Source organism: Piliocolobus tephrosceles, chromosome 5, assembly GCF_002776525.5.
Source record: "Piliocolobus tephrosceles isolate RC106 chromosome 5, ASM277652v3, whole genome shotgun sequence".
Taxonomy (NCBI): Eukaryota; Metazoa; Chordata; class Mammalia; order Primates; family Cercopithecidae; genus Piliocolobus; species Piliocolobus tephrosceles.
Window position 1 is genome coordinate 97,048,238 of NC_045438.1, and position 12,730 is coordinate 97,060,967.

At 39.8% G+C, this 12,730-nt stretch overlaps 1 protein-coding gene across 3 annotated transcripts in view; it reads left to right on the forward strand.

Annotated features, from left to right (window-relative positions):
• Positions 1 to 12,730, forward strand: part of FILIP1 (filamin A interacting protein 1) — a 208,258-nt gene that overhangs the window by 182,961 nt on the left and 12,567 nt on the right. The window contains exons 5-6 of one of the 3 annotated variants that reach the window (XM_023219263.2): positions 1,286 to 4,091; positions 7,854 to 7,911. In XM_023219263.2, the coding sequence (XP_023075031.1) occupies positions 1,286 to 4,091; positions 7,854 to 7,911 (2,864 nt within the window). Of the gene's footprint in view, positions 1 to 1,285; positions 4,092 to 7,853; positions 8,668 to 12,730 lie in introns of those variants that run through there. The other 2 variants (XM_023219262.2, XM_023219261.2) reach the window with 2 other exon arrangements.

A 12,730-nucleotide genomic window follows, 5' to 3' on the forward strand; every position in this document is an offset into this window, starting at 1 on the left:
TATTTCTTGCACAATGCAATGTAAGACTATTAAATTCTATTTACTTTGCTAACAGCTAATCTAGTCATAAATATGAAATTAATCAGTCAGAATAGTAAAGGAGCAAAATACACTGAAAAAATAAAATCTGTTATACTTAAATAAGTACATGTCATTGGTTGTTTATAACTTACTTCCTTTATAAACCTATTAATTACTAAAATGCATTCTTACAATAACATGGCAAATATGATTATAATTTTAATTGTTTTTATGGGTAAATAAAAAAACTAATATAATTAGTACAAGTTAACTGACCAACCCAAGAATGGTAAATAGTTATTTCAGCATGTTTATATTCCTACTTTTTACAGATATGCATAAACACTGTAGAGAACATGTATTTCACACATGTGAAACATAATAATTCCTGCGGCTGCCACATTTTCGTATTGATAGTAATACAGATTTCCTTCCTACCTAGTTCTTGAATTTAAACAAATGTTTAAATAAAAAACTCCTGTGCCAGTTCTGGTGTTAACTAAAATCAATTTTTGTAAATCAGCTTTTGTATCAGAAAGCCAGTCCTACTTTGTCCCTTCCAGGAGACAGTTACATAGTTTATGTCAAGGGTTTAAAATAAGAAAACCCAAAGCTGCTTCTTTTCTGAACCTTTACTATCATTTAAAGTAAATTTATCTCCTGAAATCGTATGATGCAGAGGTGGAGAGCAAGAATTTTGGAGGCTTCCTGGCCAAATTTGAAATCCAGCCCTACCACTTACTGACTCTGGGATCTGTGACAGGTTACATAATTCCCCTGTATCTCATGTTTTTTCATGGTGCTGATAGTAGCAATACATATCTCATAGAGTTACTCTGAGAATAAAGTAAATACTAACACCAAGGATACAGAAGACATAGTCATTATTATTGCACAACCTAAGTTTTACTTAATGGCCGCTATATTAAAGTATAGTACACATGCAGAAAGATACTCAGAAGTGTTCAGCTTACTGAAATTTCATAAGATAAGCTAAACAATCCTGTATAGCAAGCACGCAAATTACAGAAGAGAAACTAGTTACACTCAAAGCCCTCCTCATGCCCCCTTCTAGCCACTACTCCTAAGGGTAACTAATATTTTGACTTCACATTAGTTTCATTAATGGCTATTTTTTAAACCTTGATATTATAACAATTGATAAGGGATTTATTGTAGTAGCATTTTGTTTTTTATTTAATATCAATGCTTAAATCTGTTTGCTGATTACTCTTTTAACATATAGGCATATTTTATTTTCTAGGTTAAAAAAGCTCCTTGAACAAGAAAAGGCTTATCAAGCCCGCAAAGAAAAGGAAAATACTAAACGGCTCAATAAACTAAGAGATGAACTTGTCAAACTCAAGTCCTTTGCACTCATGCTGGTGGATGAAAGACAAATGCACATTGAACAACTTGGCCTGCAAAGCCAGAAAGTACAGGATCTTACTCAGAAGTTGAGGGAAGAAGAAGAAAAGCTCAAAGCCATTACTTCCAAATCCAAAGAAGACAGACAGAAATTGCTCAAGTTAGAAGTAGACTTTGAACACAAGGCTTCGAGGTTTTCTCAAGAGCATGAAGAGATGAATGCTAAACTGGCTAATCAAGAGTCTCACAATAGGCAACTTAGACTCAAGCTGGTTGGCTTAACCCAAAGAATCGAGGAGCTAGAAGAGACCAACAAAAATCTGCAGAAGGCAGAGGAAGAACTTCAGGAATTAAGAGATAAAATTGCCAAAGGAGAATGTGGAAATTCTAGCCTCATGGCAGAAGTGGAAAATCTTCGAAAGCGTGTACTTGAAATGGAAGGTAAAGATGAGGAGATCACTAAAACTGAATCCCAGTGTAGGGAACTGAGGAAGAAGTTGCAAGAGGAAGAACACCATAGTAAGGAGCTCAAACTTGAAGTTGAGAAGCTACAGAAGAGAATGTCTGAACTGGAGAAATTGGAAGAGGCATTCAGCAAGAGTAAATCTGAGTGCACCCAGCTACATTTAAATCTGGAGAAAGAAAAGAACTTAACCAAAGACCTGCTAAATGAATTGGAGGTGGTCAAGAGTCGAGTTAAAGAATTGGAATGTTCTGAAAGTAGATTGGAAAAGGCTGAATTAAGCCTAAAAGATGATCTTACGAAGTTGAAGTCATTTACCGTGATGCTGGTTGATGAAAGGAAAAATATGATGGAAAAAATAAAGCAAGAAGAGAGAAAAGTGGATGGACTCAATAAAAATTTTAAGGTGGAACAAGGAAAAGTTATGGATGTAACTGAAAAACTAATTGAAGAAAGTAAGAAGCTTTTAAAACTAAAATCTGAAATGGAGGAAAAAGTATACAACTTGACAAGAGAAAGAGATGAGTTGATAGGCAAATTGAAAAGTGAAGAAGAAAAATCCTCTGAATTAAGCTGCAGTGTTGACTTACTAAAGAAGAGACTTGATGGTATAGAGGAAGTGGAAAGAGAAATAACAAGGGGAAGGTCACGAAAAGGATCTGAGCTCACCTGCCCGGATGATAATAAGATTAAGGAACTAACACTTGAAATTGAGAGACTGAAGAAACGTCTCCAACAATTGGAAGTGGTCGAAGGGGATTTGATGAAGACAGAAGATGAGTATGATCAGCTGGAACAGAAATTTAGAACTGAGCAGGATAAGGCGAACTTCCTCTCTCAACAACTAGAGGAGATCAAGCACCAAATTGCCAAGAATAAAGCAATAGAGAAGGGTGAGGTTGTGAGCCAGGAAGCTGAACTGAGACACAGATTTCGGTTGGAAGAAGCTAAAAGTCGAGACTTAAAAGCTGAAGTACAAGCTCTTAAAGAGAAGATTCACGAATTAATGAACAAAGAAGATCAGCTTTCTCAGCTCCAGGTAGATTATTCTGTACTGCAACAAAGATTTATGGAAGAAGAAAATAAGAACAAAAACATGGGGCAGGAGGTCCTCAATCTGACTAAAGAGTTGGAGCTTTCCAAGCGCTACAGCAGAGCTCTTAGGCCCAGTGTGAATGGAAGAAGAATGGTGGATGTTCCTGTGACATCAACTGGAGTCCAGACTGATGCAGTCAGCAGTGAAGCAACAGAGGAAGAAACACCAGCTGTATTCATACGGAAATCCTTCCAGGAAGAAAATCATATTATGAGTAATCTTCGGCAGGTGGGATTGAAGAAACCCATGGAAAGATCCTCTGTTCTAGACAGGTATCCTCCAGCAGCAAATGAGCTCACTATGAGAAAGTCTTGGATTCCATGGATGAGAAAGAGGGAAAATGGCCCCTCAATCACTCAGGAGAAAGGGCCCCGAACAAATTCCAGTCCAGGGCACCCAGGAGAGGTAGTCCTTTCACCAAAGCAGGGCCAGCCCCTGCATATTCGAGTGACACCAGACCACGAGAACAGTACTGCGACTTTGGAGATAACAAGCCCGACATCTGAAGAATTTTTTTCTAGTACCACCGTCATTCCTACCTTAGGGAATCAGAAACCAAGAATAACCATTATTCCATCACCAAACGTTATGCCTCAGAAACAAAAAAGTGGAGATACTACTCTTGGCCCAGAACGAGCCATGTCCCCAGTCACAATTACTACATTTTCCAGAGAGAAGACTCCAGAAAGTGGAAGAGGTGCGTTTGCAGACAGGCCCACATCCCCTATTCAGATAATGACGGTGTCTACATCAGCAGCACCAGCTGAGATTGCAGTTTCTCCCGAATCCCAGGAAATGCCCATGGGACGGACAATCCTCAAAGTCACCCCAGAAAAACAGACTGTTCCAACTCCAGTACGGAAATACAACTCCAATGCCAATATCATAACCACAGAGGACAATAAAATTCACATTCACTTAGGGTCTCAGTTTAAACGGTCCCCTGGGACTTCAGGTGAAGGAGTCAGTCCAGTCATTACTGTCCGACCAGTAAACGTGACAGCCGAAAAGGAGGTTTCCACCGGCACTGTCCTTCGCTCTCCCAGGAACCACCTCTCCTCACGGCCTGGTGCGAGCAAGGTGACGAGCACTATCACCATAACACCAGTCACAACGTCATCTGCTCGAGGAACCCAGTCAGTGGTGAGTAGAAGAGGCTCCAAAGGGCAGGCCCATGGAGGGAGGGAGATGTGAGTAGTGAGACTACCCCAGTACCGGCAGTAAAACCCAGCCACATGCTTCTCATGCTGCCTGAATCCAGATGCTTCGCAGAGGACTATCCACACAGAACTGAATGTAAAAAGTGACCTAATAGTTTAATAAATTAGGCCAACTTTGAGGGAAAACTTCGCCTATTCATGTAAATTATGGACAGTGCCATAAAACACTTGCAAAGGTAGCCTCTTTGAAATGGTAGCATATAGTAATCAGAAGGTTTAAAATTTGATTTCAATGTTTAAGATAGTTTTTAAAATGGAGACGGGGAAAATGGTCTATATGGAAGAAGAATTAAAATTGTTCCTAGGTTATGTTTCTATAAATTATTCAATATGTGGTTATGTATGGCCATAGGCATATTTTATCCCAAAATAAGATGAGAAGATTTTAATATCAAAAAGTTTTTTAAAAGTAAAAGTGAGTTTACATGTATAAAAACTATATTTTATTTAATCAGATCTTGCAGAGAGCAGGTGCTTCATAAATATTTAATAAATAGCTGGGGTTGGGTGCAGTGGCTCATGCCAGTAATCCCAGCACTTTGGGAGGCTGAGGCAGGTGGATTACCTGAGGTCAGAGTTCAAGACCAGCCTGGCCAATATGGTGAAACCCTGTCTGTACTAAAAATACAAAAATTAGCCCAGCGTGGTGGTGGATACCTGTAATCCCAGCTACTCGGGAGGCTGAGGCAGGAGAATCGCTTGAGCCTGGGAGGCGGAGGTTGTGGTGAGCCGAGATTGCACCATTGCACTGCAGCCTGGGTGGCAGAGCAAGACTCCGTCACAAACAAACAAACAAAACTAGCTGGAAGGCTAAATGAATGATTATTGAAAAGCATGTGCAAAGCACAAAAGCTGGAACTTAAAAATAAATTCTGGCCGGGCGCGGTGGCTCAAGCCTGTAATCCCAGCACTTTGGGAGGCCGAGACGGGCGGATCACGAGGTCAGGAGATCGAGACCATCCTGGCTAACACGGTGAAACCCCATCTCTACTAAAAATACAAAAAACTAGCTGGGCGAGGTGGCAGGCGCCTGTAGTCCCAGCTACTCCAGAGGCTGAGGCAGGAGAATGGCATAAACCCGGGAGGCAGAGCTTGCAGTGAGCTGAGATCCAGCCACTGCACTTCAGCTGGGGTGACAGAGCAAGACTCTGTCTCAAAAAATAAATAAATAAATAAATAAATAAATAAATAAATAAATTCTACCAGCCTGGCTGACAGAGCAAAACATGATCTCTACTAAAAATGCAAAGGAAAAAAAAATAAAAAAGTAGCTGGGCGTGGTGGCACACATCTGTAATCCCAGCTACTCTGGAGGCTGCGGCACAAGAATCACTTGAACCCAGGAGATGGAGGTTGCAGTGAGCCAGGATCATGCCACTGCACTGCAGCCTGGGTGACAGTGAGACCCTGTCTCAAAAAAGTAAATAAATTATACATTATATTTTTCAAAACACTTCCAGTGATTGTCTTCATTTATTGGTGGCAAATTGGCAAATGTAATTATAGAAGAGCTTGTACTGTTTAGATGTTAACTTAAGCTAATACACTAGAAATCATGATTTCTAGACTCTGAACAAGTTCTATAGCATAAATTGAAATCTCCTAAGAAAGACAGGAAGCTCATAATTTAAACAGAAACTGTGGCTTATTTTCCTATATTCTTAATATGATTTACTTTAATTTCCTATGCACAAACATAGACTCAAGGCAGGCTCCAAAGTGTGAATTACTAATTGCTTTGCCAGTAAAGCTTTTACTTGGCTCCTCATGAGCCAAACAGGATTCAGAATTCTTCACTGTCCTCAGGTGATCCAATACTGCTTTTTAGGTAACGTGGAGCATAGCTTGGTTGTGTAGGGTCTTGCTTCTTTCTGCTGCATTTTATAAAAAGATATTGAAGGTATAAATCATTGTAACTTAGAGCACATTTTCTGCCATAATATTTTCTTACCATTTTTAAGGGTCAGATCAAGGTAGCCCTACCCTCTGTATTGACATTTTTGACTACTGATTAAACCTCACACGAGTAGTATTTCAAAGCAACTGTCTAGGATTTCTAAGTTCTCAATGGTCCACCTATTTTAAGTACATCAGATCTTATAAACTCAAGGACAACAAAAGTTTTGGAATACTCCTCTTAGAATTTGAACAGTGAGGGTAGTTCATTTGTACATTTATTCAGTCAACATTTGTTGAGTGTCAACTATTCCTTAGGCATGGGCTAGGTGCTGGGATGCCAAGAGGACTGTAGAAGCTCCTGACTTAGTGGAATAGACAGGTTTGGAACCTACTTAGTGGTTCTATGATAGAGATGTACACAGGAGTCAACGGAGAAGGCTTCACAGAAGTGGAGGTTTCACAGTTAAAGAGGGATTTTCAAGAAGGAAAAGGGAAGGAGTATGTAGACAGAACAGCATGTGCAAAGGCACGACGGTGGGAAGCAGCCTGGCATGCTTGGGGAATGGTGAGCATCCCAGTGTGCTGCTACCAGTTGTGCATGGGGCAAAAAATGCAAGGGCAGAAAATAGGGAAGCAAACTGGGGTTGCATATTGCAGGGAGGCATATACATGTCTTATTATGAAATTGATATTAGGGAACCACTGAAAGGGTAATGATCATGAGAAAAGCACATTGTTTATGTTTTAGAAAGATGTGTGTGCAAAACAGTTTAAAGGATAACTTGGAGGGACAGGGATGCTGTTGCAATTCTCTACCTTAATGATGAAGCAGGCTTGAACTAAGGTAGTGAAAATGAGGACAGAGATAGAGTGAAGATGATCAAAACTATTTCATGACAAATTGAGTAGAGAGTGTGGCTCTTGGGTTTATGATTTGGCTGTCTGGGAGAATAAGATGAGAAACTTTAGGGGGACTAGCTGTTTAGGAGAGAGGATAAGTAATGTTTGGGGCATGTTATATTTGAGATGTCTGGGAAACATCAGAAACGTCCAGTGAGTAGTTGGGAATAAGGATCTGCATTTCTAGAGGGCATTGAAGCCTAGGGGTCCCAGGGTTTGAACACATGAGGTAATAACTAAGGCAATTCTCAGGGTGAATGTCAAACATTAAAAGGAAGCTGAGAATGGAACATGGTAACACATTTAGAAGGCAGGCAGAGTAGATAACAAGGAGCCAGCAAGAGATTGAAAAGGAGTCGTCAGATATGAGAGGTGAACTGATGAGACTGTCCTAAGAAATCACAGCAAGACGGTGTTAGGAGGACTTTAGAAAGGAGGATGTGGTCAGCAGCGACAATAACATGTGAAGATTTTGAGGTCCTTAGGAGGTGAAAAGAGAGTGGCTTCATCTGAAATGGAAGAAAGGAGGGAGTGTAGAGGTAATTTAGGGAGCAGTAGGAGTAAAGTTGCCTGAGTTTTTGCCTGGTGGTCTATATTTCCTCTGTGAAACTGGAGTTAAGGCCATCTTCAGTAAGGGCAGAGGAGGTGACTTAGTGTTTCAGAAGAGAAGGAAGTTTCAAGCAAAGTTGTTTTAAGAGAAGGGAAGGGGAGATAATCAGAGTGGATTAGATACCAACTCCAAGTTTCTCACAATTATTTTATCTGGGGAAGGGTCATCTGTGGGTGTTCCTGTGTGGCAAGAGTCCCACTAATGTTCAGATTGATGGCATATCCAGAGGAAACTCACCAACATCTCCCTTGTATCTACGTATTTTCTCTCTTACAGTCAGGACAAGACGGGTCATCCCAGCGGCCTACACCCACCCGCATTCCTATGTCAAAAGGTATGAAAGCAGGAAAGCCAGTAGTGGCAGCCCCAGGAGCAGGAAATCTGACCAAATTCGAGCCTCGAGCTGAGACTCAGTCTATGAAAATAGAGCTGAAGAAATCTGCAGCCAGCAGCACCACCTCTCTCGGAGGGGGGAAGGGCTGAGGGCAGTGGCTGAGGGGGTATGTTGTGCAGATGCTACTGCTGCCATGAAAGTGAACCTTCATCTGTTTGTGCCAGTTCTTTACATGTACTAATTTAAGTTTTAAATATTGTGTTTATAAAATAACCGACTAATAACCATGTGTCTTTCCTATTTTGTGCATTTGTTTTGATGCTGGGGAACAAAATTAGCAAAACTATTGCTTGCTGCCTAGAAGCCAGGGCGTGGTTTCTAGTTCCAGTTTTGCTTCTAGCAAGTGGACCCATCAGTAGACCCATCTGAGCCTGTTTCCTCATCAGTTAGATGTGGGGACTCAGCCACATGCTCTTCAAGGCTGGCTCCCATATTTCCTAATTGCAAGTCAAATTTAATGTACCTTGTCCCACAATAATTTTTTATTAAAAAAATTCTATTATGAAATAAGACATACTTTAACAATTGTCATTTGCCTCTTTCACATCATGAATTTGCTTTATGTGCTGGAGAAAACATCACATAGCTATCACAGGGCCTGGACCTCTAAAATTTTGCAAAAACAAAAGGTTCTAAGATGATTTCAGGAAATAATATGAATGTGTAATAAAATGGAAATGAAATATGGAATCCTAAGAACAGAGTTTTACTTATTTGTGTGTGTCTGTGTGTACTGTAGAAGTTTTAGCCCCTCCATAAGATTCCCACAATTTCTTAGGCAATAATTTTAAAGTCATTAATGTCAGACTCGTGCTCTATTCAAGTGTACAATTGATTTAAATTGTGGAATAGTTTGAAAAGAGCTGCCAAATGAACTTTTATAGCTCAAAAGTGATTGTGATGGATAGAAACTAGCAGAAAGTAAATTCTGATATATTAATGCCAAGGGAAAAAATGACATCATACATATCTTAATTGAATTCAAATATTTTTCTCAATTAAGTATAGACTTGCAAGTGTAAAACCAGTTCATGATTTGGGTGTGTATGTGTATGTGTGTGGTGTGGAGAAGTGGATTATTTCTCTCAGTTTTACTCTTGTTTGAATCATTTTCTTTCATTTTTAGGCATGTTTTAATAAGCATGAAGCAGAGTGTGAATGCAAAATGCCAGGTGTATTTGTAGATTAACCATGTTAAGGTGGGCTTTGTGCTTCATAGCCACATAACCACAAATGAGTTCAAGGCTAGTAACCCACAGCTTAGCACACAAGATCTCATGTAGGCTACACCTTTGCTGACATTTTTGAGCCAACTGAGTGAACTTTACAAAAATACGATAGCAAAATGTCACAGATTTTTAGTTTTCCATTTTTGTATGTGAGTGTTCCAAAATTATATGGATAGCACCTGTTCTTGATATTTGGGAAAAAGCATACTTCTTTATAAAAAAAGATGTATGATTAGATTTTTATCTCATGTTTCAACATGTGTCATGATAACGAAGCTCTTCTCTGAGTTCCTTTCCACAGCAGATGTTCTATCGCTTGCAGAACTTGGGCTTGAATTGTGTATAGTGGTGGTAGATGTAGATGCCTCATAGTATTCACATTCACTTTAATCAGATCGCTGTTGCCTACTGCTCATCAGTTCTCAACATTGTATTACAAAATGTTGAGTAGCCAGGCATGGTGGCTCATGCCTGTAATTCCAGCACTTTGGGAGGCTGAGGTGGGTGGATCACTTGAGGCCAGGAGTTCGAGACCAGCCTGGCCAACATGGCGAAACCCCATCTCTACTAAAAATACAAAAATTAGCCAAGTGTGGTGGTGGGTGCCTGTAATCCCAGCTACTCAAGAGGCTGAGGCAGGAGAATCGCTTGATCCTGGGAGGCAGAGGTTGCAGTGAGCCAAGATCGTGCCACTGCACTCTAGCCTGGGCGACAGAGCAAGACTCTGTCTCAAAAAATAAAACAGGAAAAAAAAGAAAATTGAGGAGCCATGTTAAAGACTTGCCATAATAATGGGATTTCAAGGTCAAAGGAGAGAGAGAGAGAGACTGAGAAAGAACGCTTTATGATTTTGGATAAATTTGAACAAGAGAGATTGCCATTTGGAATACTGACTTACATTTTTTTAAAAGATTTTTCCTCTTTCATAAAGTGAACATTCAACCCTTTCAAAAATGAAGACATTCACTGTTTTTACTAATGTGTACCTGACATTTGTGAAGTATTTAGTGTTACTGTACCATAACATATTGTATTTGAGCAAATGAGGGTGTCAGAAGAACCAAACACCACATTCCTTTTGACTCCACCTGCCATTCTTCAGTGACTTTTATCATAATCTTATTGCCACTTGCTGCTGTTTTTGCTTTTACCTTCTCACATCATGCTTATGGTGTTTCTTCCAGGAAGTCCATACCATCTACAGGAGAGTGCTCTGAAGGCTTAACAGTGCATGTACAGGATGTTTATACATCTAGATATTGGAACAGAGCCACCCACAAAGTACAACTGCTAAAAAAACTTGGCAGAACAACACAGATTTGCTTTTCAGAAATGATAAAGAACAACCACCATGACAGTTTTTCTTTGTAATTTTAGAGCCCACTCTATATTTATTGGATAGCTTTGCTTTAAGCCACACATTAGAAATAAAATCCACTGGGGATAGGAGGTGGAGGACTAAATGTATTACAAATCCAACTTCCATTTGTGAAGACAGTACTTTTAAGATGCAATTTAATGTGCTTTTGTAGGGGTGAATGGGATTAAAAGTTTGCAATATTTTCTCTGTCCTGAAACGTACCGCATAGTAAAGTAAAAGGGGTCTCACTGTGGCTGATGTGTACAGCTGTTGCTCAGGCCCCACCCTGAAATCTTGGGATGGTGGGTGACTTGGGGGTGGGAAGGGTGGGTCATTTCCACAGACTTCAGTGTGTTGGTACCCTCTAGGGATGTGCAGGACACAATCTATACAGCTACAGAGGAGACCCTGGTCTTCACTGCCTGAGAATAATTGTAAGGTGCTGACTATTTCAGCACACTATGGTGGTGTCCACCTTACATGCATGATTCCAGAAATATTACGATATGGGACATAGCCCCAAGAGTGTTTATTATTTTTTTACATGTGAGCTATACATCTAGGTCATCTGCTTAAGTTATTCAGTTTCTACTGGTGTTTCAATTGTATTTCCAGTGAGGACTGGTTGATGGGTGGCAATCGAGGTCTCTCTAGAGATTTTAGGGTATTTATTAAAGGTGTACCCAGAGCTCTTACTCAAATGTCTTCAAGAAAGAAGTGAAAAATAGCTTTCATGTGTAGTGTGGGAAGAGTATAATTTCGGAGACATGAAAACAAGCTTAAGAATATGAAATGTAAAAATATTTAAATTTCTCATTCCCCAGATTCCGAATACTGGGGAAAGGGTGAGACTTTCCTTGTTGGGAAAAACACAGGGTTATAGATATGAAGAGCACATTTATACTGGAGGCTGGAGGCACAGAGAGAGAACGAGTAATGAGGAGATGGGCATAGAGAGGATTTCCCAGGAAATAGGAAGATATGATTCCAAAATTTCCCCAACCTAGATAATGTTTCCTTTCTGTCTCCTTTAGGGTCTCATTGTTGGTTATTTCTTTGTTCTCTGGTCTTTCCACCTCTTGTTTTCACTTGCTATCCTCTGACCTCTCTCATTTTAGCAAAATTCCTCCTTCATCTATGCAGTCCTCTATAGCTACTGCCCAGTCTCCTTCCATGCCCAGGTGAGCTATTGAGAGAACACTCAACATTTCCTGCCTCCAGTCTTGCACTTCTCATTTATCATTAATCACTTTTTATTTTTAATAAAAAAATTCATATACATAGTTCAAATATAAGCCAGAGCTAAAAGACAATGAAAACAGATGTTCCTTACCACTTCCCTGAGCCCTCAGTTTTGTCCCCCAGAAAAAATCACTTCCAATTCTTAGCTGTTTCTTCTGGCATTTATCTCCATATTTCTAACTAAGGTGCTTATACAGTTACTTTTTATTTCTAGATTTTAGATCTCTTTTGTTTTCACATTATTGTTTTGATGGTTGAATGTTTAACCTTCTCACTTATCCCTTCTCTTTCCTTTTTCTCATTTTCCCAATATGATTACATCCTCAACTTTTTGATAAATCAGCAGCCAACATTTATATATTTATGTGTTTTGCAGTGCAAATTTTAATTTAAATATAGCACGGTAGCTCACGCCTGTAATCCCAGCACTCTGGGAGGCTGAGGCAGCTGAATAACTTGAGCTCAGGAGTTTCAGACCAGCCTGGATGACATAGCAAAACTTAGACTGCAGCCTCAAAAATACAAAAAGTTAGTCAGGCATGGCGGTGCGTCCCTTTAATCTCAGCTACTCAGGAAGCCGAGGTGGGAGGATTGCTTGAGCTTGAGAGGCAGGGGTTGCAGTGAGAGATAGTGCCACTGCACTCCAACTTGGGTGACAAAGTAAGACCCTGTCTCAAAATAAATAAATAAAAATAAATATTACTATCTGCTGAGCCAAGTAGTATACTATGATTTTGCTCTCTTCCTCTTACCACATTTCCCCCTTCAAAAGAATAATTGTTTTAATTTTTCATCTGCTTGGTTTTCCATGTATGTATATATATATATTTTCAAATGTTCCATTAGACTTGCCAAACACCTATCAGTAATTTTTCCAAACACTTAAACACAGCAGTTTCATATTTTTCCCTGGAAGCCTTCCTATTCA